Below are 26455 nucleotides of genomic sequence, written 5' to 3' on the forward strand. Positions count from 1 at the left end.
CTCCCGGGTTTACGCCATTCTCCTGCCTCAGCCTCCCCGAGTAGCTGGGACTACAGGCGCCCGCCACCTCGCCCGGCTAGTTTTTTGTATTTTTAGTAGAGACGGGGTTTCACCATGTTAGCCAGGATGGTCTCGATCTCCTGACCTTGTGATCCGCCCGTCTCAGCCTCCCAAAGTGCTGGGATTACAGGCTTGAGCCACTGCGCCCGGCCTAAACCACTGGTTTTATGGGCAGAGTCGAGTCGCCTGGAGGTGGTGACTTGGGCCACGTTCCTTGTGAGGGTTTTGTTTGGCTCATTCATTCAGCATAGGCGGGCCCCATGGCCATGTGCTGGTAGTCCTATGTTCCCTCTGAAAGTGTGGCCCTGGTCCCTTGTCTCCTGGGGATTAGTGGTAGGGCCAGGCCTGGCCCTGGGAGCTCTGGGTCTTGAGCCTGTTCTTCCTCACACCACCTCTCCTGGGTACGCAGGGCACAGGGCACTGGACCTCCGCCTGAGGGCCACTGTGCTTAGGCGTGGCTCATATCTCGTGGCTTCGTCTTGAGGCTGGTTCGTCTGCTTGTCTCACCACGCTTAGGCCTGAGTGTCCGAAGAAGTAATGAGCTGCAAACCTCATGACCTGGAAATCCCGCCTGTCAGAGCCCAGGCCTCAGGAGGAGGCAGCTGAGGATGTTGGGGGTGCCAGCAACTGGAGCCCGCTTCTACCTGCCTCACTCAGGCCGCTGGCCACCCCCACAGACGGTCCCGGGAGTAGCTCTGTGACCACGCGCAACTGTTCCTGCTCCGCTTCCTGGAGCTGCCTCTGTCTGTCAGTGTTGTGGGGGAACCGGGTTGGGAGAGCTCGCGCCAGTGTCCGATTTTCGGGAAACTGTGCTGCTGTCGGAGTGAGGCGGGCGGAGGAGTGCTGGCCAGCAGTGGTCTCCAGGTGGGAGGGCTTGGAGGGACGTGGGGGTTGGTGGGTTTTTTTTAAAGTTTTAATTCGTAGTTTTTATGGGTACAAGCTATGCTTATTTCTTTGTGTGGTACATTTTCCACATGGCAGTTGTGGTGGACTGAATAATGGTCCCCACAGATGTCCACATCTTAATCCCTGGAACCTATGAATAATTACTTTAAATGACAAAAGGGACTTTTTGCGGGTGGGACTGAGTGAAGGACCCTGAGCTGGGAGATGACCCTGAATGATCTGGGGAGCCCAATGTCCTCACCATGTCCTCATGAGAGGAGGCAGGAGGGTGAGAGTCAGAGGCTGGAAGAGGCTGTGCTGTGCCTGTAGAGGTGGAGGAAGGGCCTTGAACTGAGGGAGCCTGGCACGCACTGGTGCTCTCTGGAGTAGGACGAAGCAGAGAACGTTCTGGTGCCAAGATTTTCTCTTTCCTGCCTGAGGGCCCTTTAAGTACATTAGACCAGAGACAAGCGAATCCCGGTCTTGCCAGGGGAGGCATTTGGAGCTGCTCGTGGGACGTGGTGATGCGGTGCCAGGCCTCATGCCCGGAGCTTGGGCCGAGGGGCGTTCTCGTGCCGCCTCTGTGGCCAGGTTTCACTTGGGAGCCTGGCTGCATCGCGGGTTCCTTCTGGGCCATCTGACTCGGGGCTCCTCTGTCCTTGGTCCCTGCTGGGAACTGTGCTTTGGCAGCAGGAACCCAGTGAGATGGCAGCACAGGGGCCGGAGGCCAGCTGGGTCTCACTGGGGCGGCAAGGGGCTTCACCTGACGGCCAGCCCTCCCGGGACAGGGACCAGCTGGGACTCACTGGGGCAGCGTAGGGCTTTGCCTGTTGCCCAGCCCTCCCGGGACAGGGACCAGTGGGAACAAGAGAATGAGGGCCTGAGGAAGCCCCCACACTTCCTACCCACAGAGGAGGGCCTGACACTTTTCAAAAACAATGCACTGTCTTTTTGAATTTGTGGTTTTTTTTTTTGGAGACAGGGTCTCATTCTGTCCCAGGCTGGAGTACAGTGGTGCGATCAGGGCTCACTGCAGCCTTGATCTGCTGGGCTCAAGGAATCCTCCTGCCTCAGCCTCCGAGTAGCTGGAACTGTAGGTGTGCATCACCACGCCTGGCTGATTTTTAAATTTTTTGTAGTGATGGGGTCTCGCTATGTTGCCCAGGCTGGTCCTGAACTCCTGGCAGCAAGCGATCCCCCACCTTGGCCTCCCACAGTGCTGGGGTCACAGGCGTGAGCCCCTGCCCCCGGCCTTCTCATTTTTAAACTGATTCTTCGTCATCAGTTTCTGTGTGTGGCTGCTGAGAGCCATCAGCTGGCTGTTTCTTGGGTGGCCCTTGAGCCCCCACACCTGCATCCTGCCCCACCTTCAAGTTCTTCCATCCCAGAGGGGTCAAGGAGAGTCCTCAGATCCTGGGGACATGGGCAGTTGTGGGGCCTGGGGACATGTGGACAGGATGCCCGCTTGGCCCCAGCAGTGCCGGTGCAGGTGGGGTGGAGGCCTGATGGGGTTGGCCAGACTGTGCCCACCTGAAGCCCCCTGCCAAGCCCCTGCATCTGAAGGCTGCAGAGTGAGGGCAGCAGCCCAGGAGGGTGTCCTTGGGTCGGGTGTGTCAGTGATCAGGAGAGCAGCCAAGGCTGGAGCGTGCGGCCCTGCTCAGCCCAGCCGGAAGGGTCCACTCTCACTTGTTCCTCTCTCAGGTTGCGGAGGAGCTGTCCAGGACAGCCGGGGTGGGGCTGCCCATAGATACAGATGCTGGTCCCACGTCATGGTCACAGCAGTAGGGCTGAGGAGCCAGGCCTGGCCCACGGTGTGCAGGGTCCCTGGAACAAACAGCTGCCTTAAAAAAAGGCTTTAAGGCCAGGTGCAGTGGCTCATGCCTGTAATCCCAGCACTCTGGGAAGCCAAGGTGGGCGGATCATGAGGTCAGGAGTTTGAGCCCAGCCTGAGCAACATGGTGAAACCCCATCTCTACTAAAAATGCAAAAATTAGCCGGACGTGGTGGTGGGTGCCTGTAATCCCAGCTACTCAGGAGGCTCAGGCAGGAGAATTGCTTGAACCCGGGAGACGGAGGTTGCAGTGAGCCGAGATTGTGCCACTGCACTCCAGCCTGGGTGACAAGAGCGAGATTCCATCTCAAAAAACAAAAACAAAAAGGCTTCATTGTGATACAATTTGTGAACCATACAAGTCACCCATTTGAAGCATGTTATTCAGTGGTGTGTAGTTTACTCAAAAGGCTGCTCTTGGGCCTCAAAATGAGTAGAGGGGAGAAAGGGACCCTTTTTTTGTTAGCGATTTTGAGAGCTGGGTTGGGTTAAACGACTTTCACGGTAAACTGGGTACCCAAGCCTGTCTTGAACCCCGAATAAACAAGAAACCCAGGGGCGGGGCGTAGTGGCTCATGTCTTATAATCCCAGCACTTTGGGAGGCTGAGGTGAGAGGATCACTAAGCCCAGGAGTTTGCCCTGGTCTCCCAGCTTCCTCTCCGCTCCCCCAGCCAGGAGCAGCTGTAGAATCTGCGGACCCAATGTGAAATGAACCCACAGGGTTCCTGTGCTAAAACGGTGAAGAATCTTCAGATGGGGTCAGCTGGGCCGTAAACTGTGTATTTAACTGAGTGGGGCCTGGGGTACCAGTGGGGGTTGCATGCCCTGGAAGCCAGCCGTGCCTGCCATCCACTTCCCACAGCCAGAGAGAGCTTTCTAGAAATTTCAGTTGGATCGTGTCTTCTTGCTCTGAACCACCCGTCGGCTTCCCCTCCAACCCCACAGGAAGGGCAGGCTCCTTCCAGCCCAGCCCCCAGGGCCCACCCTGGTCTAGCCTTGACCTCGCCGCCTCCTCTGAGCTCCCTGCCCTCCGGCCAGTCGGGCCTTAGCTCTTCCCTGGCATTGCGGGGTCCTTCCCTCTACCTGGACTTTCCTCCTGCTCTGGACCCCCCAGAACTTGCACTGCTGCGTGTTTGACCATCACATCCAGACGCAGCCCTGCTGCCGCCCAGACCTCTCTGGTCCCAAACCAACTTCGTTTATCTTTTTCTGTTTTTAAAATTTATTTATTTATTTTATTTTACCTATTTTTTTGTTTTTGAGACAGAGTTTCACTCTTGTCGCCCAGACTGGAGTGCAATGGCACGATCTCAATGCAACCTCCACCTCCTGGGTTCAAGCAGTTGTCCTGCCTCAGCCTCCCGAGTAGCTGGGATTACAGGCGCCCGCCACCATGCCCAGCTAATGTTTGTATTTTTAGTAGAGGTGGAATTTCACCACGTTGGCCAGGCTGGTCTTGAACTCGTGACCTCAAGTGATCTACCCACTTTGGCCTCCCAAAGTGCTGGGATTACAGGCGTGAGCCAGCATGCCCGACCTTACGCTTTTTTTGAGATGATCTGGCTCTGTCGCCCAGGCTGGAGTGCGGTGATGTGATCACAGTTCACTGCAGCCTCAAACTCCTGGGCTCAGTCGATCGTCCTGCTTCAGCCTCCCAGAGCACTGGGACCACAGGTGTGCGCTGCCAGGTCTGGCCTTCATTTCTTTGAAGCTCTTGCTCACCTCTCGGTGACGTCATTGATTAGTCAGTCTCCAGATCAGGCCCCGTTTCGTCCCAGAACCGAAACTCTGCCTGGCACGCGGTGGGGCCTGCACATTTGCCCAGCGGAGGAGGATTCTGGGGACCTGGGTTCCCGGGGCTAGCAAGTTGGCTCGGAGCGGCCCATGGGCCAGGTCATGGTGGGGCAGGCTGGGGGCAGCACAGAGTGGGCACAAGGGAGTTTTGTGGTTTTGAAATTGAGTTTGTATCATGAGCTTTACTGCTTTTGTAAAAACTTGCTAGCATGGTGCCGAGAGAAATTCAAACAATAGTTGAGAATAAAGTCCCTCCCTACCCCTGCCCTAGTGTCCCCATAGGAGCTGACTGCCGCCCCCTTTCTGCAGCATTAACTATGGTCTAGAATATTCTAGAAGGATGGGGCAGGGTGGCGGGAGCAGGGCCCGAGGGTCCCAGTTGTTTGGAACTGTGCCGGCCCGGCTCCAGCCAGTCACACCAGGGGGCAGCCGAGGCCTCCTTTGGCCCAGCTGAGGCCTTCACAGCACCCCAAGGCCCAGAGCCCCGTGAGCAGGAGACGGAGAAAGGGGTCTCCAAGGAAGGGTGGGCCTGGCAGCAGCACTGTGAGCGGCGGCAGGTGCGGGGGTGCCACCAGGCAGAGGCCAGGCAGAGGCCGGCATGGTTGCCCTGCATCTGTTTCTGCATGTGTGTGTTTGTACCAGGGCTGCTAAACATGCACGGCAGGCGTTGTGGCGCTCACCCCAAACCACAAGAAGGATGTGTCTCCCGTGAGCGTGAAACCCACCACCACTCCATAGTGTCGGCTCACACCCGGCTATTTCCCACACCTCCCCGCCTGTCCCCAAGCCAAAAGGTCTGGGATGAAGCTGCCGTTTGCTTTGCGTGGCTGGGGATGTCTCCTTGGCCTCTCTTAGCTGAGAAGAGTGCCAGTTTCCTCTCTTCTTTTGCGAGTTCAAGAGGACATTATTCTTTCTTCTTTCCATCCTTCCTCCCTTGCTTGCTTCTCTCTCAATTTTTTTTTTTTTTTTGAGACAGAGTGTCTCGTCACCCAGGCTGGAGTACAGTGGCGCAATCTTGATTCACTGCAACCTCTGCCTCCCGGGTTCAAGCAATTCTCTTGCCTCAGCCTCCCCAGTAGCTGGGATTACAGTCGTCCACCACCGTGCCTGGCTAATCTTCATATTTTTTAGTAGAGATAGGGTTCACGATGCTGGCCAGGCTGGTCATGAACTCCTGACCTCAGGCAATCCGCCCACCTTGGCCTCGCAAAGTGCTGGGATTACAGGTGTGAGCCACCGCGCCGGTCTTCTTTGTGATTGTCTTGCTAAGAGCTTTATTGGATGTAATTTGCACACTCATTTGTCCAACCCATTTAAAGTGTCCAGCTCCACGGTTTTCAGTATATTCAAACACTTGTGCAGCTATCATCACAGTTTGATTTTATTTTTGTTCATTTACTTTTTAGAGACAGGGTCTTGCTCTGTTGCCCAGAGGCTGGACTGCAGTGGTGCAATCATAGCTCACGGCGGCCTCGCAATCCTGGCCTCAAGCGATCCTCCTGCCTCAGCCTTTTGAGTAGCTGGCAGGGACGCAGGCACGCACCACCATGCCTGGCTAATTTTTTATTTTAATTTTTGGTAGAGATGGGGTCTCCCTATGTCGCCTAGGCTGGTCTCGAACTCCGGGGCTAGAGCACCCCTCCCACTTCAGTCCCCCAGTGCTGGGATGACAGGTGTGAGCCACCGCGCTGGCCACAGTCAGTGTAGAACATTTGCCTCTCCCCTGTACAGAGAAGCCCTGTAGCCTGGGGTGTAACACACGGCCTTCTGTGTCTGGCTTCTCTCACTATGACGTCCTCAGGGTTCATCCATGTGGCGTCTGTGTCAGAGCCTCGTTCCTTTTCATGGCTGTGTCATATTCCCCCGCACGGAGGGGCCGTGTTGTGTTGGTTCATTCTTCGTTGGTGGACCCCTGGGTCATTTCCACCTGTGTCTGTTGGGAGTTGTGCTGCTGCGGACATGGTGTACAAGTTTCTGTGTGGACAGATGTTTTCATTTCTTTTGGGCAGATACCCAGGAGTGGAATTGCTGGGTCAAGTGTGATTTATGTGTGACATTTCCAGCAACCGCCATGCTGTCTTGCAGAGCGGCCGCCCCACATCACCGTCCCGCCAGCCTGTGTTCGAGGTCCCCAATTTCTCCACATCCCCACCCCCAGTGTCGCCGTCTGTCGTTCTGATTCTGGCATGCTGGTGGGTGTGAGGTAGTGGCTCATTGTGGTTCTGATTTGCATTTCCCTGGTGCTGAGTGCTGCTGGGCACCTTTTCATGTGCTTCTTGGCCATTTATCTACTTTGGAGAGCTGTCTACCCAAGTCCGTGGCCTGTTTTTTTGTTCGTTTTTGAGACAGGGTTTCGCTCCTGTTGACCAGGCTGGAAGGCTGGAGTGCAGTGGTGCGATCTTGGCTCACTGCAACCTCTGCCTCAGCCTCCCAAGTAGCTGGGATTACAGGTGCAGACCACTGCACCTGGCTGATTTTTGTATTTTTATGGAGACAGTCTCACTCTGTTGCTCATGCTGGTGTCAAACTCCTGGCCTCAAGTGATCTTCCTGCCTTGGCCTCCCAAAGTGCTAGGATTACAGGCGTGAGCCACTGCACCCACCAGCCTTGGCCCATTTTTCCTGGGCTGTTGTCTTTGCCTGTGAGTTGAGAGCCCCACTCCTTGGTGTGTCACTGTCGTGAGCGTGTCGCTGTTGCCGGGCAGCTCCTCCGGCTCCTCCAGGGTGTCTGACGCCCCCGAGTCATCCCATGTCGTCTGTCTGCCACATTCCTGGTGACCTGGAAGATCGGCCGCAGGGTGGCATTTCAGTAAATTCCTTCTTACCTGTTTAGCTGTATTGCACGTGCGTCAAGGTTATGGCGTGTGGAGATTGTGGACCATTTTAGTTTTTCTCTTTATAATTTACCTCCTAAGCAATGTCATTTCAAAAGACACAAATGGCTGGGCGTGATGGCTCATCCCTGTAATGCCAACACTTTGGGAGGCCAAGGCGGGAGGATCACTTCAGGCCAGGTGTTTATTAGCAGCCTGGGCAACTTGGCAAGACCCTGTCTCTACAAAAACTACAAAAATTAGCCAGGTGTGGTGGTACACACCTGTGGTCCCAGCTAGTTGGGAGGCTGAGGCGGGAGGATGACTTGAGCCCAGGAAGTCGAGGCTGCAGTGAACCGTGACTGTGCCACTGCACTCTAGCCTGGGCGTCAGAGCCAGATGCTGTCTCAAAAAACAATTGTTTTTTTTTTTTTTTTTTTTGAGACGGAGTCTTGCTCTGTCGCCCAGGCTGGGGTGCAGTGGCCGGATCTCAGCTCACTGCAAGCTCTGTCTCCCGGGTTTACGCCATTCTCCTGCCTCAGCCTCCCAAGTAGCTGGGACTACAGGCGCCTGCCACTTCGCCCGGCTAGTTTTTTGTATTTTTTAGTAGAGACGGGGTTTCACCGTGTTAGCCAGGATGGTCTCGATCTCCTGACTTCGTGATCCGCCCGTCTCGGCCTCCCAAAGTGCTGGGATTACAGGCTTGGGCTACTGCGCCCGGCCAAAAAACAAGTTTTTTAAGAAGTGCACCAGGTTGCCCCTAGGGGGCCGTGGTGGGTGAAATGCCTGAGCACCTGTGCCAAGAGCAGCTCCTGGTGTCACGGCTCCACCTTCCAGATGGAAGGACTGTCTGGGTCTCCACAACGTGGGTTTTGATGCGTAACCTGCCACGAGCTTTTGTCATCCGACATTGCAGTGTGCAGCTGGCAGCTGTGGCCACACGCTTTCCAGATGAGCTCCCACAACCCCGCGAGGTGTGGGGAGCCCCCCGTTTTATTATTTATTTGTCTGTTTTTTGAGACAGGATCTCTGTCACCCAGACCGGAGTGCAGTGGCGCAATCACAGCTCACTGAAGCCTCGACCTCCCAGGCTAGAGTGATCCCCCTACCTCTACCTCCCGTGTAGCTGGGACCGCAGGTGTGCACCACCGTGCCTAGCGCTTTCCTGTCGTACAGAGCACGAGTTTGAGGTGTCCCTTGGGCCGCCCAGCCCTGCCCCAGGCCCTGTCCTTCCTGGGCCCAGCTGGTCTGGGGGACACAAGACTGTGGCAGGCTCCATACTGCATAGGTCACCCTGTGGCCAGGCCTGTGGGGCAGGTGGACTTAGATGACCTGGCGATCAGAGCCTGCAGAGAGGGATGGGCCAGCCCCCCACAGGACTCTTGCTTGAGGGCTTCCTGGGAGCTGATGGCCCTTGCAGTGGGTTACGGGGAGGCAGGAAGAGGCCATGTGTGCACTGGCCTGCAGAGCGGCAGCCAGGGACGAGGGCTGCTGGGTGCACATGGGTCCCAGAGCCTCCACCAGCTGCCAAAGCACAGGGGGAGACTCACGCGGTCATGGCAGTGCCCTGGCATAGCATGCAGCCCAGCTGTGTTCCGTGTAGCCTAGGCCCACAACCACCCCTCGTGGGCCTCTGTGCCCTCCTCAGTCAGCTCGGTCAGCCGTGGCACCACCTGTGATGCACAGAGCAGGGCCAGGGACCCAGTAAGTGCTGATGTGGGGACCCCTGCAGCCACCACCGCGCCTGGACGTGGGGACCCCTGCAGCCACCACCGCGCCTGGACGTGGGGACCCCCGCGGCCACCACCGCGTCTGGGCACCGTTGGTGGCAGATCCAGGGATGGCCTCAGGCCTTTTGCCTGGCCTCTAAGGGCTGGGGACCAGTGGGAGGCCCGAGGTGACCGCGTTCTGCCGCCCAGTCCTCCCAGAGGACCACCCTAACCACTGGCTACTGGCCCTTTGTGGCCACTGGCCCAGCTCAGGCCGGCATCGAGGGTCCCACAGTGGTCCAGCTGCAGCCTCTGCTCCCTCTGAGCTGGTGGCTCCCTGGGGACAGTGCGCAGGCCCTGGGTGAATACTGCATGGCCACGTCCAGGTGAGAGCGGGAGGCCAGGTGCGGCGTAGGGGGGCATCCGGGCGCCTGTGGGGCTGGCGGGGTCTCAGGTGAGGATTAGGTACTGCGCCCTGGCTGTGAGCGAGGGACCTGCTGGGACAGTGTGGTGGCCTGGGAGGCCCCGCACAGTCAGAGGCTGGTCTCTGGGCACAGGCAACTCTGGTGACTGTGACAGACGCCTTGCCTTTACAGACGCTGTGACTGTCTGCATTCCTAGGCTGCGTGTGGTCACATGCCATCCACGGTGCACTCGGGGCCTCCTGTGCAGACACTGGCCTTGCAGCTGCCCCATGGGAGAAGCCGCGAGGACTCTGCACAGTGGTGGTGGGCAGGGCCTCAGCCCACGTGGGCTTGGAGCTGTGGGGTTTTGTCAAACCCAGTGAGGGTCTCAGCCACAGCCCAGCCGGGGGTGTGACGTCAGGGCTGGGGCTCAGCGCTGGGTATAAGCCCTGTGTGCTGCAGGTGGGGTATGGGGTGGACCCAAGGCAGTAGGGGGAGGCCAGGGGGCACCCCCAGCTTTGCTTTTGCCTGGATGGAGGGTTCTGGATGCCGGTGCAAGCCTAGCTGGGGCCTCCCTGCCGTCCTGAGTGGATTTCTGGGTGCATGCTGCCCTCTAGTGCCCGCAGTGGGGGCGCCTTCAGGAGCGGGTGGCTGCGCCGTGGTGGCTGGGAGCCCTGCTCCCGCGACTGCCTGGGCAACTCCCTGCCTTGCTTCCTCACGCTCTAGGTCACTTTGGGGGTCACAGAGTGGGGAGGTGGAGTTTGTTATTTTTTTCTAAGTTTTTGGGTTTGTGTGGACTAAGTTCCTTATTTCCAAATCCTAGAGGAATTCTGTCGTCTTTCTGCCTTTGGAGACTTTAACCTGCCAAGGAGGACCCTTCCGCAGAGTCTGTGATTGAAGTCCCTTCCTGGTGGGCTACCTGGTGGGCTACCAGTTCCCACCCCGCAACACCTGGGGCCAGAGGGAGCTGCTCCCGCCCGCAGCCTCCTTGGAGAGGACAGTCTGACTCTGGCGTTTGTTTCCAGGCGGGTGCTGGCGGTGGATCACTTGGCCTGGAGACTCAGCTGCGACCCCCGTTCTGTACAGGGCTGGTGGGCTGGTTGATGGCCCGCGTGACTCTAGGCAGCTGTGTTGGCAGGAAATGAGCCGTCCCGGGTGGGCCCGCTGCTCTCCTGGGCCGGGGTTCCTGCCGGGCCTGAGTTCCGCTGGCAGCAGCAGCCAGCCCACCATGACCCACAGGCCTGCTCCGAGGGGTGGGGCCGCCAGCCCTTCAGCGTGTGACCCTCGCCCGCGGCCTCCCACACCTTCGACAACCCGCAGGTACCTGCCGCAGTCTCTCGTGCGAATCTGGCTCAGGGCAGAGAGACCGATGTGCAGCGGACGCTGACACACCTGGGGCGGCCCTGACACATAAGCCTTTCTCTCCGAGGCACTGCTTAAAATGAGCGCACTGGCTCCCGGCGTCGCCTCGGCCTTAGAAACTGGGGCGCCTCTGCTTCTCGTTAGCTGCAGCCCTCGTGCCTTTTGTGCTCGGCAGAGTGACGGGGCCGCTCGTGGTTTTCTCTCCTGCCCTCGCTCAGCCGTGAGGGCCTGGATGCCTTTGTCCTCCTGGCGGCCCGCGGTATTTTTAGCACGCTCCGTTCTGAGGGAGGACGGGCTCCGAAGGCCGGGCGTGGCGGCACCGCTGGTTCACCCTCTCTCGTCTTCCTCCACAGGTGTGCTTCCCGCACAGCTGCAGCCATGGGGTCTGAGGACCACGGCGCCCAGAACCCCAGCTGTAAAATCATGACGTTTCGCCCAACCATGGAAGAATTTAAAGACTTCAACAAATACGTGGCCTACATAGAGTCGCAGGGAGCCCACCGGGCGGGCCTGGCCAAGGTGGGTGACGTCCTGGCCCCAGCGCGGCCCTCCATCCGCCTGCGCCGCGGGCCTGCGGGCATCCTGGGTCCCAGCTCAGCCGGCCCCACGGGCGAGGCCCGTGCATGTGGAATGTGTTTCGGGGCCACTCCAGGCTCGTTTACCAGCACCTGTTTGAGGAGTTCCAAGTGTGCCAGGCACCATTCTAGGCACTGGAGTTGAGAAGCGGCCGATGCAGGCCCTGGCCCCAGGGAGCTGGCAGGTGGTGGTAGGGACACAGCCACACTGCAGTGAAGCCCGGGGGCTGTGGGGCTCCAGGTTGTTCTGGCTGTGAGCTGACGTCTCACTGAGGGATGTCAGGAGTCTAGGAAGCCTTCCAGGGGCGTTCGGTGCCCGGGAAGCCCTTACTTTCCTTGTCAAACAATTTTTTTTTTTTTTTTAAGCTGGGTACGGTGGTGCATGCCTGTGGTCCCAGCTATTTGGGAGGGTGAGGCAGGAGGATTGCTTGAGCCCAGGAATTAGAGGCTGCAATGAGCTATGACCGTGCTACTGCACTCCTGCCTGGGCAGCAGAGCAAAACCCTGTCTCAAAAACGAAATCAGACCAAACCAAAAACAGTCTTTTTGAGATGGCAGTGGCTTTGTCAGGAAAGTTCAAACAGTGCAACAGTGCAGGTGGAGAGTGACCTCCTCCCTGTCCCAACCCAGTCATCCGCCCTATCCCTGGAAGCGGTGCTGTTACTGGTTCTTCTCTGTCTCTCCTGGTGTATTGTGCACGTGTGTTTGTGTGTGCGTGTATGTGAATACAGACAGCAGATCCCCAAACCCCATGTGCTAAGTATCTACAGTACCATGCTACTCGACTGGGCATGGTGACCCAGGCCTGTAATCCCAGCATTTCGGGAGGCCGAGGCAGGAGGATTGCTTGAGGCCAGGAGTTCGAGACTAACCTGGGCAACACAGTGAGATCCCATCTCTACTAAAAATACAAAAATGAGCCTGGTGTGGTGTTGGTACATGCCTGTGGTCCCAGCTACTCGGGAGGCTGAGGTGGGAGGATCACTTGAGTCAGGGAGGTTGAGGCTGCAGTGAGCTGAGACTGCGCCACTGCACTCCAGCCTGGACAACAGAGCAAGATCCTGTGTCACAAAACAAACTTAAAAGTCCGTGCTGCACGTTTCACGGCTCCAAAGGTGGCTGCCGTGGTCCGTGAGTCTCTGTTCTGATGTGAGCCTGTTCGAGCAGTGCTCACCCCTCAGTGTGGAAGATGAATCATCTTTGCATTTTGAATTCTTCCAGTTGCTTTGCCATTTGACTATCACTGTTCTTCCTCAGCTGGGCCAGGGATCGGCGGGCACTCTCTACACACAGCCAGAGAGGGAATGCCTAGGCTCTGTGAGCGACAGAGCAGCCAGACACTGTGAATGAAAGTGCACAGCCCTGTGCCGGCGCAACTTTATTCCTGGACGCTGAAGTGCAAACGCATATTGTTTTCACGTGTTCTGAAATCATCTTTTCCCCCCCGCCCTCCCTCCCCCAGCAAAAAAAGCCGTCTTAACTCAAAGGCTATATAGAAGCAGGAAGGGGCTGATTTGGCCCGAGGGCCGCAGTTTGCTGCGTGCTGAGGCCGCCTGCCCCTCTGGCCGCCTCCGCCCTGCCCCGCCCTCCACTCCCTGGTTGTGGTGGATTTGTCATTAGCCTTCGTCTCTCCTAGTGATCCTTCAGTATCGGACTCACGTTGTTATTTCTTCGTCTGTGAGCTGGAGAGTGAGGGACGCAGCCTCACACCGTCTTCTCTTCCCCACAAGATGGATGTTTTTTCTGTTTTGAGATGGGGTCTGGCTCTGTCTCCCAGGCTGGGGTGCTGGGGTGCAGTGGTGCGATCACAGCTCACTATAGCCTTGACCTCCTGGGCTCAAGCAATCCTCCAGCCTCAGCTTCCTGAGTATCTGGGACCACAGGTGTGCGCCACCAAGCTGGATTTTTGCCTGTAACACACAGTGACGATATGGGAATGACGGCACCTCTGTGTCCGGGTCAGAGCGGTGGGGCCTGCTCCCGTCCCGGCTTCAGTTCTGGCTTTAAAAGGCTTTGGTCCTCCTGTCTGATCTCAGACTGTCTTCTCTGGCCCTCTAGGCCACAGGCTGCTGTCCCAGGAAGGGCCCAGGTGCTCCTCCTCCTCCTCTCCCTGGTGTCCTTAGGGCAGGTGGGACAGGCGTGGCCTCCCTTTATCCTGGCATCACATCTGCCTCTGTCTCCTGCCCTTGACCTACTTCCATATTTCCCAGGATGCAGCAGCCCTTTCTGGCTTGGGATTCAGGGCGTCTGATGTCAGGAAGTTGTGGGGAATCAGCATCTCAGACCGCCCTGCGCTCTTTTCCGAGGCACCTTTAAATGCCCACCTGTCACTTCTTTCTCGTCCCTTACCTCCCACCTGGCTCCGTGGCCCCAGCGTTACCGGCTCTCTCTGTCTTCCACGTGGCGGCCTTGGGTGCAGCCTGGGTTCCCGGGTGGCCTGTCCTCCCCCGCGCCGGCACCTCTGCTTTGTCCCTTCCTCTCTGCCTCCTTGGCTGCTGCCTGTTTGAGCCCTGATGTCGCTGCTTCAGGCTTCTGCACCCCACCAGGCCAGTTCCTCCAGAGACTCTCAGCTCCAGCGTCTTAGGCCAATGTGGGGAGTGTGGTTGCCCTGCCTTGTGTTCTGCATATTCCTTCCCATGCCTCTCGTGTGCTGCTTTCCTTGCACTGATGCAGAGAATCCTTTCTCAAACCTGTGGAGGGGGCTGGGTGGTAGGGGGCTGTCTGGGTCCCATGCTATGGAGGGGACGTGTGTGCACGTGTTGGTGTGGCTGTGTGTGTGTGCACAGGAGACTGAGAGGGGGGAGGCGGCTCTCACACAGCCCAGAGAGCTTGGCAGCTGCAGAGTCACGTTGGCACCCGCATGTGGCACACGCACGCCCCCTTCTGCAGCTCTTTGGGGACAGATGGGCTCAGGGAAGCATCTGCTTTGGCCCTGGGCAGCCCTGCATCTTCCAAATGGGGGGCCCTTGGCTCGGGGCTGCCAGCCTGTTTGGAGAAGGAGCACAGTGCCCTGCTGGTTCTGAGCAAGCTGTGGGGGTGTCGGGGTCCCCCTCTCACCCTGATCTCCCTGCCTTGACCACAGTGTGTGTGTGTGCGTGCATGTATGTGTGTGTGGGGGGCACCTGGGAGTTTCCTGGTTCCATCAGAATTGTGTTTGGTTATACATCCACCTGCCCCCAGCAGAGATCCGCAGGCCCTGGGAGTTTCCTGGTTCCATCAGAATTGTGTTTGGTTATACATCCCCCTGCCCCCAGCAGAGATCCACAGGCCCGATGGAGCTGGGTCGGGGTAGGAGCTGCGGGCTCAGCCCTGAGAGGGCCCTGGTGCTGTCGGTGCCCTGGGTGTGGGGAGCCCCTCACTGGAGTTGCTAGGGCCTCCACATGGGGTGTCCCTGGCCACTCGGGAAGCACTGAGGTGAGAGGAGCCCTGGGAGGCCCTGTTGGGGGTCCTGTTGGGAGGGGTGGGAGCTTCCGGTGCCCCGCCACCCCACCAGCTGCCTCCCAGACGGGTGCCAGCAGGGGAGGCCCTGGCCGCCCTCAGCTCTACCGCCTGCCAGCATCTGCCTCTCTCACTGTTGGCATGTGGCCGGTCGCCTTCCTGGCCTCAGCTGAATCTGGCCCCCCCAGGAGCCCGTGTGAGGCACTTCCGGGGGCCGCCTGCAGCCTGGGAGGTCTGAGTGTGGCAGTGGAAATGTCCTGAGCGGCTTTCAGTGCCTTCTTTTCAGGCTTCTGCGCCTGGAGCCCTCCTTCTGGATTTGCGTCTCGGCAGAATGTGGGATGTCACTTCTGTCCTCTTCCGCCCCGCGGGATTTTCCTAGAGCCTTCGGGTTTGAGCCCAGCTGGAAATGGCCCTCGTTCACGCCGCCTGTCAGCACCTGCCTGGGCTGTGTCACCTAGCGTGTGGCTCCGTGTGTGCGGCGCAGATGCCGTGGGGGCGTTTGGAGCCTCCTGTGTGGCTCCCAGATGTCTTTACTACACAGTGCCCGCTGTGGAGGGGACAGACGAGCAAAGTAGCCCGAGGCTCTCTCCAGAGCAGAGGAATCGGGAGCAAAGTGTTTTGTTCATTTAGCAGACTGGGATCATGGGCGCGTTTCCTCTAATAGCATTGAAGAGGCCAGTTCACGGCTTCCCCTCGGCCAGCAGCTTTGGCGTGGTTTTGGAGCCGAGCCAGGTTCGTGGAAGCCTCCTGCAGAAGCAGACTGGGGCTTCCTGGAGACGGGGGAGCAGCGCCTGTGTGAATCAGAGCAGCACTGGCCCGTGGCGTCTCAGATCATACCACTCAGTTCTCTGCAGGAACATCTCGTGTCTGGGACACAGGCCCTTTTGTTTCTGTTTCTCGCCTTTCCACTCCTGAATGTCTTAGTGTCTCGCTGACTCTTCAGCTGCTCCCATGAAATCTAAGAGAACAGCAGCCCTGCAGCTGCCCCAGCGCCCTGCCGTCACACAGCCTGTGCCAGGGACAGGTGCCCTAGCCGCCTATTGCACTGTGGCCACACTGGACATGGAAGGGGTGGAGAGTCTCAGAGAGAGCCGGCACTAACCTGGACCATCCTTTCCTTGGGACCGGCCTCGTCTCGGTTTAACTCTAAATTAGCGCTTCTCTTTGCTTGGCACTGTGGACTTGGGGCTGCATTGTTCTCCGGGGTGGGGCCATCCTGGGCACTGGCAGGGTGCTGAGCAGCTTCCCTGGCCTCCACTTACCTCATGCCAGGAGCACCCCCAGTCGTGACAGCCACAGATGTCCCCAGACATGGCCAGGTGTCCCCCGGGGAATAAGACCCCCCCCTCAGTTGAGAGCCACCTGCTTGCTGCGGCTGCTGCTGCTGTTACTGCTTTTGCTAAAGAAACCTGCGCATGCCGGCCACGGAGGCAGCACCTTCCTGTCGTTAACAGGCACCTGGAGGATAAGTGTTTTCATTGCCAAGCAAAACAGTTTCTTCACTGATGTGATCGCTGGGTCCTTGGGGACAGTAAATGGATTTCAGCCATTCTGGAAGCTACCAGCAACGTGGGCCTCAACATACAGCTCTTCCCTCGGTGGCCCTGAGCATGGAGGGGCGGCTTCCCAGATTCCTGGCACATGAGCTGAAGTGGGTGGGTTAGTTCCTTTTCCCTGTGCAGTGAGTGGCCTGGTCGACCCCTGGATGGAGGCATGGGGCCTACAGTGCCCACCCCAGGACTGGGTGTGGCAGCCCCGGAGTGCCTGCGGGGCCTGCACAGAAGGGTGCCTGGTGCCCACAAGGCCTGTGGTGCCCACCAGCAGTCTGGAATCTAGTCTTGTCAGCCCATAGGCTCACCCCCACCAGAGGAGGGAACATGAGGCTGGGGACAAGGCCAGGAGCCCAGGGTGAGGCGTGTACCCCCGGATAGCCCTGGTCCCTCAGCTCCTGAATGGGGTGAAGCCACCGGGTTCTGGCTGCCGCGCCGCCTCTGACGGGTGCTGGTCCTTGTCCTCCTCTGCTGTCCTCTCTGCAAGTCCCAGTGTCTGAGGTGGCCTGGGGCTTCTCTGGGGTGGTGGAAGTTCACACAGCCTCCAGGCTAGAGGTCTTGGGCCATAGTCTGCCCGCCCACCCCAGGGTGCCCTGGGCTGTGTTGTGGATTGCTGTGTGCCTCAGTTTCCTCAGCGGTCAGATGGGAGCTCTGCCGTTCCTCCCACCCTGGGGATGGGTGCGCTGGGCCCCAGCACACTCTGCACAGTGCCCAGCTCCACACAGCTCCTGTCCTGCCCCATGGCCCCTGCCTCCGTCCCACGTGGTGCTGTCACCCTCCCCGCACCTGTGCTTCCTGTTGGCCCACTCCAGGCGGGGCGGAGGCCCATGGGGGCGGGATCTGTTTCCCAGTGATTCCTAATTCCTAGAACTTGGGTTGCCCCATAGTGGGTCTCAACCAAGGGGAGCCACTGGAGCGAGTGTCTGGACTCCAAGCCCTGGTCTCCAGCTGCATGTGGCCCCGGTGGCCTCTTGGTGGCCAGTGGGTGCCGTTCTCATTTCCTGCTGCCAGAGGGCATGATGGGCTGCAGTGCTTATAACCAAGCATGAAGATTCCCATTTTAGAAAATGCCTTGCCAGGGCGCAGCAGCTCACATCTGTAATCCCAGCACTTTGGGAGCCTGAGATGGGAGGATCAGTTGATACCAGGAGTTCGAGACCAATCTGTGCAACAAAATGAGACTCCATCTCTAGAGAAAATTAAAGCATTTTTTAAAAATTAGCTGAGCGTGGTGGTGCAAGTCTGTGGTCCCAGGTACTCGGGAGACAGGTGGGAGGATTGCTTGAGTCCAGGAGTTGGAGGCTACAGTGAGCTATGGTTGTGCTACTGCCCTCCAGCCTGAGTGACAGAGCAAGACCCTGTCTCAAAAACAACAACACTAAATGCCTCCAGATACGAGTCTCTGAGCCTCGAGATGCCGGAACACACACACCCAGTCCCAGCTATGTTTGCTGAGTCTGTAATCCTGCATACACGTGTCGGGGGGGTGCTATACCCAGCTTCCCAGGCCTTGGGGATGGCTCTGCCCTAGCAGGTGAAGCCCTTGTTGGCTGCAGAGTCTCCTGGGGAGTTTGATAAGGCAACGGGGGATTCTTGGTGCCCCGGAGGGTGTCCCGAGGTGCAGATCTGGGGGTGCCGGTCTCTGGGGAGCCGGCGGCACAGTCTCCTCTCTGACCCTGCCCTGAGGCTCTGAGGGAGCCGCTGACTTCCATCTTGGTCTTGCAGATCATCCCCCCGAAGGAGTGGAAGCCGCGGCAGACGTATGACGACATAGACGACGTGGTGATCCCGGCGCCCATCCAGCAGGTGGTGACGGGCCAGTCAGGCCTTTTCACGCAGTACAACATCCAGAAGAAAGCCATGACAGTGGGCGAGTACCGCCGCCTGGCCAATAGCGAGAAGTACGCGGGGCAGGTGGGGTGGACCTGACCCCCGTCCCCAGGGCCACACCTGCTCATGGGGGCCCTGGGGGCAGAGAAGGTGCAGCACATGCAGCCCCAACAGCATGGCCGGCCTGCTCTGTGTGCCCTGTGTGGGCTGTGGCAACCCCTGTTCCCAGTGTGGATCTGGACCCCCTCCCCGCCTGGGCTGACCCATGCCGCCCTCGCCTCAGCTTCCCAGGGCTCACCAGTGCATGTCGGGTGGTGCCCTGGCCTGGGACCGCATCCTCCACACCCTCCTGTGACGCCTGGGCTGGTGGCCGCTCCTCAGAGAGGGCTCCCTGGCTCCACGCGGGCACATGCACAGGCACACACGAGGGCACCTGTAGACACGCATAGGTACACAGAGCACATGCATGTCCATGCGCAGGCACACACAGGTACACATGGCACACACACGTTTCTACACAGGCACACACGGGTACATGTGGGCACGTGCACTGGACACAGGCACACACAGGCTCATACCCAGGTACACATGGCACCTGCGTGTACTGGCAGCGTTCCAAATACGGCTCCCTGATTCAACAGGCGCAGCCATGCAGCCTCCGTGCTGCGCAGGCCCATCCCGTCGCCATGCCCTCCTCCCCGTCGCCATGCCCTCCTCCCCGTCTCCATGCCCTCCTCCCTGTCGCCATGCCCTCCTCCCCGTCGCCATGCCCTCCTCCCCGTCTGTGGCCTCCACCCCGTGGCTCTCTGAGGTTCGCGTGCCTTGTGGCTCTGGCATCAGAGCGGAGCCTGGTCTGTCCTGCTCACCCGGCCTTCCCAGCCCCCTAGTCTGTCGTCTGAGCTTGGTCTTTGCCACACAGGGATAAGAAGAGCCACCCAGGGCCTCTTTCCCCTGCCCACTCCCCCTGGCTTGTGTTCTGATGTGGGTGCCCCGGGCCAGGATAACAGAGGAGGGGTACGTGGGTTTGGGCCACTTGCTCGCCCGTGGAAATGCTCTCTCCTGCTCTCTTCCACCCGTGAGCAGGTTACGTGGCACCCTAGGCGGGGGCAGCGGGCAGTCTGAGCCGAGCCCCTCCTACCTCTTTCATGGATGTCCCGGGTTCCTGGTGGCTGAGGGTGGGCTGTGTGGCACCCAGGCCCCACCCTGAGCTGGTTTTGGGGTGTTTGTTCACCAGGTACTGTACCCCACGGCACCAGGACTTTGACGACCTTGAACGCAAATACTGGAAGAATCTCACCTTTGTCTCCCCGATCTATGGGGCTGATATCAGCGGCTCTTTGTACGATGACGTAAGTACGAGTTCCCGGGGAAGAACAGGGACCAGCTTCCTCGTGGATGGTGGTGGGAGGGCCCTGAACAAGACTGTCTTGGCAGATGAAGCTTCTAGGCGGGCAAGGTTAACTCCCTCGCCCAGGCTCTGGCTGCGGGCCTCGTCCTTCGGGGAAGAAAGAGGAATCCAGGCTTTCTCTGATTTTTGCAGGGCCCCTCCTGCCACACCCCGCAGTCCCCACCCTGAGCTCACCCTGGCCCTGCCTCTAGCCTCAGCAGCTGGCCCATAGCGTGTTACAAACACGTGTACTTTTCCAGTCCCTGCCGCTCGTCTTCCCGGTACTGTGGAGCCTTGAGTCTTCAGCCCGCCAGGCCACCTGCTGGATTCAGCTCCAGCCTGGTCCCTGCCTTGGGCTCAGGGCCCGGAGACACTGGGGTGAGGGGATCCCGTCTCCCATCCGGAGCCTGGCCTGCCGGAGCGTCCCCTTGTCCACACAGGCTGGACTCTCCATGAGAGCAGCTGGCGGGCATCCCCAGAGTCCCGGTCTCAGCCGTAAGGCCCCCCAGGCCCTGCTGGACGCCGGAAGTGGGCCTGCACGTGGGCCTGCGTGGCGGGTGTGTGTGGAGCAGGATCAGGAAGCTGTGACTGCCCTGAGGCCACGGCCAGCCTTGGTCCTGCCCTGCTTAGTGGACCCTGTCTGCTCTGTGGCCTGCAGGGGACTGGCTTTGCTCTCTGAGCTGAGGGTACTGGTTTATCGCACAGAGGAGTCTGTTCAGGCTGGAAGTAAGCCCACTGTAGAGAGCCTGAGGGAGACGCCCCAACATGGAGCCAGCCACAAGCCAGCTTTGCTTCCCACTCCGCCAGAAGCAAGCATGAGACCAGAGTATTTCGAATTTAGGACAAAATATTTGCCTATACATACTGGGATATCTTGGAGATGGGCCCCAAGTCTGGATTAGTCTGTTCTTGCACTGCTGTAAAGCAATACCAGAGGCCGGGTGTGGTGGCTCACGCCTGCAATCCCAGCACTTTGGGAGGCTGAGGTGGGCGGATCACTTGAGGTCAGGAGTTCAAGACCAGCCTGGCCAATATGGCAAAACCCTGTCTCTACTAAAAATACAAAGCTTAGCCAGCCATGGTGGCGGGTGCCTGTAGTCCCAACTACTTGGGAGGCTGAGGCAGGAGAGTTGCTTGAACCCAGGAGGTGGAGGTTGCAGTGAACCGAGATCACGCCACTGCACTCCAGCCTGGGCAAGAGTGAGACTCCGTCGCAAGAAAAAAAAAAAGAAAAACACCTGAGACTGGGTAGTGAATAAAGAAAAGGTTTAATTGGTTCACGTTTCTGCAGGCTCTACAAGAAACGTGGCTGGGGAGGCCTCAGGAAACTTAGAGTCATGGCAAAGGTGAAGGAGAAGCTGATCCATCTTACATGGCGGGAGCAGGAGCAGGAGAGAGTAAGGGGAGGTGCCATACGCTTTTCAACAGCCAGGTTTCGCGAGAACTCACTACCGTGAGAACAGCAACATGGAGATGGTGCTCAACCGTTCATGAGGCAGAGCAATCCACCTCCGCAATGCAGCCACCTCCCACCCAGCCCCACCGCCAACACCGGGACCTGCAGTTCCGCAGATTAAAGTCTAAACACAAAATTCCTCTGTGTTTCATGTATACTTTACACACATAGCTTGAAAATAACTTGATACAAAGTTTTTAATAATTTTGTACATGAAATGAAGTTTTGACTGTGTCTTAACCGTGACCGGTCACATGAGGTCAGCTGTGAAAGTTTTCACTTGTGGCGTCGTATCCGTACTCAGAACATTTTGGACCTTGGAGCTTTTTGGGTTTTGCATTTTTGGAGTGGGAGTGTCCACCTTATCCCATGCTGTGTTTATCAGAGGGGGGTGTCCACCTTATCCCGTGTGGTGTTTATCGGAGTGGGGTGTCCGCCTTATCCCGTGTGGTGTTTATCAGAGTGGGGTGTCCGCCTTATCCCGTGTGGTGTTTATCAGAGTGGGGTATCCGCCTTATCCCACGCTGTGTTTATCGGCGTGAAGTGTCCGCCTTATCCCGCGTGGTGTTGATTGGAGTGGGGTGTCCGCCTTACCCCGCGCGGTGTTGATCGGAGTGGGGTGTCCGCCTTATCCCGCGCTGTGTTTATCGGAGTGGGGTGTCCGCCTTATCCCGCACGGTGTTGATCGGAGTGAAGTGTCCGCCTTATCCCGCGCGGTGTTGATCGGAGTGAAGTGTCCGCCTTATCCCACGCGGTGTTGATCGGAGTGAAGTGTCCGCCGTATCCCGCGCGGTGTTGATCGGAGTGGGGTGTCTGCCTTATCCCGCGCGGTGTTGATCGGAGTGGGGTGTCGGCCTTGTCCCGCGCGCTGTTGACTGGAGTGGGGTATCTGCCTTATCCTGCGTGGTTGTGATTGGTTCATTTGCTGACGGACATTCAGGCTGTGTTCTCTTTTTGGCTATTATGAATAATGCTGCTGTGAACGTTTCTTGTGTGTTTGTTTCTTTGTTTTTGAGACAGAGTCTTGCTCTGTCGCCCAAGCTGCAGTGCAATGGCGCAATCTCAGCTCACTGCAACCTCCGCCTCCTGGGTTCAAGCGATTCTTCTGCCTCAGCCTCCTGAATAGCTAGGATTACAGTGTCACACGGAGTCATCTTACCACCCTAATGATCACCTGCGCTCCACCTCGTCATCCCTCCCTCTCCCCACTCCCTTTCCCCCGCTCACTGTCTCCATAAATCAGCCTTTTCCAGAATGCCATGAGCTGGAATCCTACAGTCAGTAGCCTTTTCCCATTGGCCTCTTTGGGTTTTGTTTGTTTGTTTGTTTTGAGATGGAGTCTTGCTCTGTCGCCCAGGCTGAAGTGCAGTGGCGTGATCTCCAGTCACTGCAAGCTCCGCCTCCTGGGTTCACACCATTCTCCTGCCTCAGCCTCCTGAGTAGCTGGGACTACAGGTGCCTGCCACCACGCCCGGCTAATTTTTTGTATTTTTATTAGAGACAGGGTTTCACTGTGCTAGCCAGGATGGTCTCGATCTCCTGACCTCGTGATCCACCTGCCTCGGCCTCCCAAAGTGCTGGGATTACAGGCATGAGCCACTGCGTCCAGCCCCCATTGGCCTCTTTGACCAACCAATAGGTGTTCAAGGTTGCTCTGTTTTTCATGGCTTGGGAGTTCGTTTCTTTTCAGCACTGAGTAGTACTCTGTTGTCTGGGTGCACCGCAGTATGCCTGCTCATTCACCTATTGAAGGACCCTTCCAAGTCTGGGCAATGTGGTCCGAAGTTTTCATCTCCTTTGGGTAAATACCAGGAAGTCCAGTTGCTGGACCACATGGTGAGAGGACATTTAGTTTTGTAAGATGCCACCAAACTGTCCTCCCGCCTGCCTGTCCCATTGTGTGCTCCTAGCAGCAGCGAATAAACGTTCCCAGGGCCCCACTTCCCCGCCCCCATCTGGAGTTGTCGGCGTTGTGTGTCCTGGCCGCTCTGGGAGGTGCGTTGCGCTGTCTCATTGCCGTTTCAATCTGCATTCCCCCGATGGCAGCCTTCGTGGCGGTGCCCCTTTGCATGCCTGTTTGCCATCTGTGTGTTTCCTTGGTGAGCTGTCTTCACATCTTTTGCCCAGTGTTGTTTTTGTTTTTTTTTTTTTTTATGGAGTCTTGCTCTTGTCACCCAGGCTGGAGTGCAGTGGCATGATCTCAGCTCACTGCAACCTCTACCTCCTGGGTTCGAGCAGTTCTCTGCCTCAGCCTCTCAAGTAGCTGGAATTACATTACAGGCGCCCGCCACCACGCCCAGCTAATTTTCTTTTTTTTTGAGATGGAGTCTCACTCTGTCACCAGGCTGGGACTACAGGTGCCCGCCACCATACCCAGCTAATTTTTGAATTTTTAGTAGAGATGGGGTTTCACTATGTTGGCCAGGATAGTCTCAATCTCTTGACCTCGTGATCCGCCCACCTTGGCCTCCCAAAGTGCTGGGATTTACAGGCATGAGCCACCGTTCTCACCCTTATTTTAGTAGAGACAGAGTTTTGCTATGTTGGCCAGGCTGGTCTCGAACTCCTGACCTCAGGTGATCCGCCTGCCTTGGCCTCCCAAAGTGCTGGGATTACAGGCGTGAGCTACCGCGCCTGGCCATTTTTTTCTGTTCTTTAACCAGACTTTTGTTTTCTTTTGGTTGAGCTTTGAGAGTTTGCTGTGTATTTTGGTTATCAGTTGTGACTTGCAAGTATTTTCTTTTGGTCTGGGGCTTGTCTTTCTCGTATGGATCCTGTCTGATTGTTTTTAAGTGCAAGCTCAGCCTCAGAGTCCAGTGCATGAGAGCCTCTGGGTTGGCTGGCCTGCACTTGGCCTGTAGTGATGACCCTGGAGGGACTCTGCAGCTGCATACAGGCTATGCTGGCCCAACCTGCTACAGTCTCCAGAGGAAGCTTCAGGGCTTCAGGGCTTCCTTGCCATGTATTTGCCACCCCTATTCTATGCACCAGCCTACTTTTACAGCGGGGGAAACTGAGCCCAGAGCAGAGAAGCGACTTGCTCTGGTCCCAGGATGAATTCGTGCCCAGCTCAGCCTGTCCCCGGGGCCTCCCTCTTCCCCATCGGGGTCTCATCACTGCCTCCCTCCCTGCCTTTTCTGGGCTCCTGCCAGGGCTCACCTTGCAAAGGAACCGCTGGTCTTGCCAAGTCTGAGGGCCGGTCGTGCTGGTGCGGGAACAGCTGGTGTGGCGGATTCAGGCCGTGAGAGGAGCTCAAGTTCATGAGTGTGTCTGGGCTCCTCTTGGCCTCTCAGCAGGCCGTGGGCCCCTCTGGGGGCTGCAGTGAGCAATGTGTATTTTATGAGCTCTTGGGACAGAATGGAGTTTGTTTGCATTAAGAATAGATGTGTCTGGCGGGTGGGGATTCCGTCCTTGTTTGCCTGGTTCTGAAAACTGTCTTCATCTCCTCAGTCGGAAGCTGTGGAAGGGCTGTCACTGGGCCTTGGCTCCAGTACCATCTCTGGGTTAGCCTCACGTGGTGACTGTTTTTCTCTTTCCGTGTCATTGTCTTAGGGGAAAATAAATTATGCACTTCCAAACTGGAGACTTCACAACAAGGCCTCCACCCAGCAGAAAGCACGCAGCTCAGTGGAATCTGGCAGGCCCTGCCTGCCTGGTGCACACTGGCATGTACGCTGGGGCCCTTCCTGGAAGGGCTAGGCTGGCGGTGAGCCCTTCAGAAAAGGTGTCTGGGCTGGGTACGGTGGCTCATGCCTGCAACCCCAGCACTTAGAGGGGCCAAAGTGGGAGGGACACTTGAGCCTAGGCTGGAGTTTGAGACCAGCCTAGGCAACAGAGTAGTGAGACCTCATCGCTACAAAAAAACATGTAAAAATTAGCCAGGTGTGGTCCCATGCCTATAGTCCCAGGTACTCAGGAGACTGAGGCTGGAGGATCACCTGAGCCTGGGAGGTTGAGGCTGCAGTGAGCTATGATCCTGCCACTGCACTCCAGCCTGGGCAAGGATCTCACACAAAAAAGAAAGCGTACAGAAGTGTGCAGGGTGTGGCCAGCCCCTAGGGGGCCTCAGATACTGGGCTGGGAGAGGATAGGCAGCAACCCCCGGGACCTCGGGGGAGAATTAGCCTGCACCCCGGAGCTCACAGGTTCTGGGGGTGGCCGGGCGGTTGCCGACGCTGCTCTGCCGCCCCACAGGACGTGGCCCAGTGGAACATCGGGAGCCTCCGGACCATCCTGGACATGGTGGAGCGTGAGTGCGGCACCATCATCGAGGGCGTGAACACGCCCTACCTGTACTTCGGCATGTGGAAGACCACCTTCGCCTGGCACACCGAGGACATGGACCTGTATAGCATCAACTACCTGCACTTCGGGGAGCCCAAGTCCTGGTGAGTGTCTGCACTGGCCCTGGCCGCCTGCCGGACCGAGAGCCACTCGGAGGGGGTGGATCACAGGTACGTGGCTGGGCGCCGTGGCAGGGGCCCCAGCAGGTGAGGCCAGCAAAAGTCAGGCTGTGATGGCTGGAGATCTTCCGGATTGCCTGGGGTCACCCACCAGCTTTGGGGAGGGGGATGTGCACCCGTAGGGCCGAAGCTCCCAGGCCCCTAGAGCTTGTGCTTTGCACCCCAGAGTGCCCCCGCCATTGAGCTGTGAGCGGCCCCCGGTGTCCCCATGCCCAGGAGCGTGGTCTTGAGCCTCCTGAGCTGCCCAGGCTGTGCTGCCTCACAGCCAAGGGGAGACGATTCCTGGTGAAGGGACACCGTCCATGCTGCCCAGAAGGGGCCTGGCCAGGATGACCCTGCAGCTGCTCGCTCGCAGTCTCCGCCCTGGCACGTCTGGGCCAGACCCTGCAGTTAGGAGGGCAGGGCGTGGTGCTGCAGTCATGTGTGGAGTGCAGTGGACCTGCCCCTTCCCAGGAGGTGCTGAGTGCAGCGCGGGTGTGCTGTCGTGGGCTGAGTTCCAGGACCTTCTACTGGCTCCCTGTGCACGTCCGCAGCGAGGCCAAGTGGGTTTGGGTGTGAATGCACGTGTGTGCACGCGTGTGAGTGTGCATGTGAGTGTGCGAGTATGCACGTGTGTGTGCATGTGTGTGTGTGCTGCCCTGTGTTGCTGGTCTCTGCTTCTGACTGCGGATCCTCCTGGGTGCTTGGCGGGGCTGCCCTGTGCCGTCCGCTGAGGGCCGCTAGGTGGCGCTCCCGCCCTTCCTGGGGCTGCGCTCACTCACGCCTGGAATCTTCCCAGGCCGTCCTGGCACTGGAGGAGGACGGAGCCTCTGCCTGGAGGGCGCAGGAGCTCCGCCCTGCCTGGCCCTTCCCTGGGTTGGGGTTGTAAGAGGTGGGAGAATGCTCTACCTCTTCCTTA

General features: G+C 58.2%; 1 protein-coding gene across 1 annotated transcript in view; it reads left to right on the top strand.

Annotated features, from left to right (window-relative positions):
* The window catches only part of KDM4B (lysine demethylase 4B), a 185933-nt gene that overhangs the window by 50751 nt on the left and 108727 nt on the right, over window positions 1-26455 (top strand). Inside the window, exons 3-6 of the mRNA XM_025367477.1 lie at window positions 11212-11377; window positions 18147-18322; window positions 19486-19600; window positions 25289-25482. Of these exons, the coding sequence (XP_025223262.1) occupies window positions 11237-11377; window positions 18147-18322; window positions 19486-19600; window positions 25289-25482 (626 nt within the window). The 5' untranslated portion in view covers window positions 11212-11236. The remainder of the gene's footprint in view (window positions 1-11211; window positions 11378-18146; window positions 18323-19485; window positions 19601-25288; window positions 25483-26455) is intronic.

Source organism: Theropithecus gelada, chromosome 19, assembly GCF_003255815.1.
Source record: "Theropithecus gelada isolate Dixy chromosome 19, Tgel_1.0, whole genome shotgun sequence".
Lineage (NCBI taxonomy): Eukaryota > Metazoa > Chordata > Mammalia > Primates > Cercopithecidae > Theropithecus > Theropithecus gelada.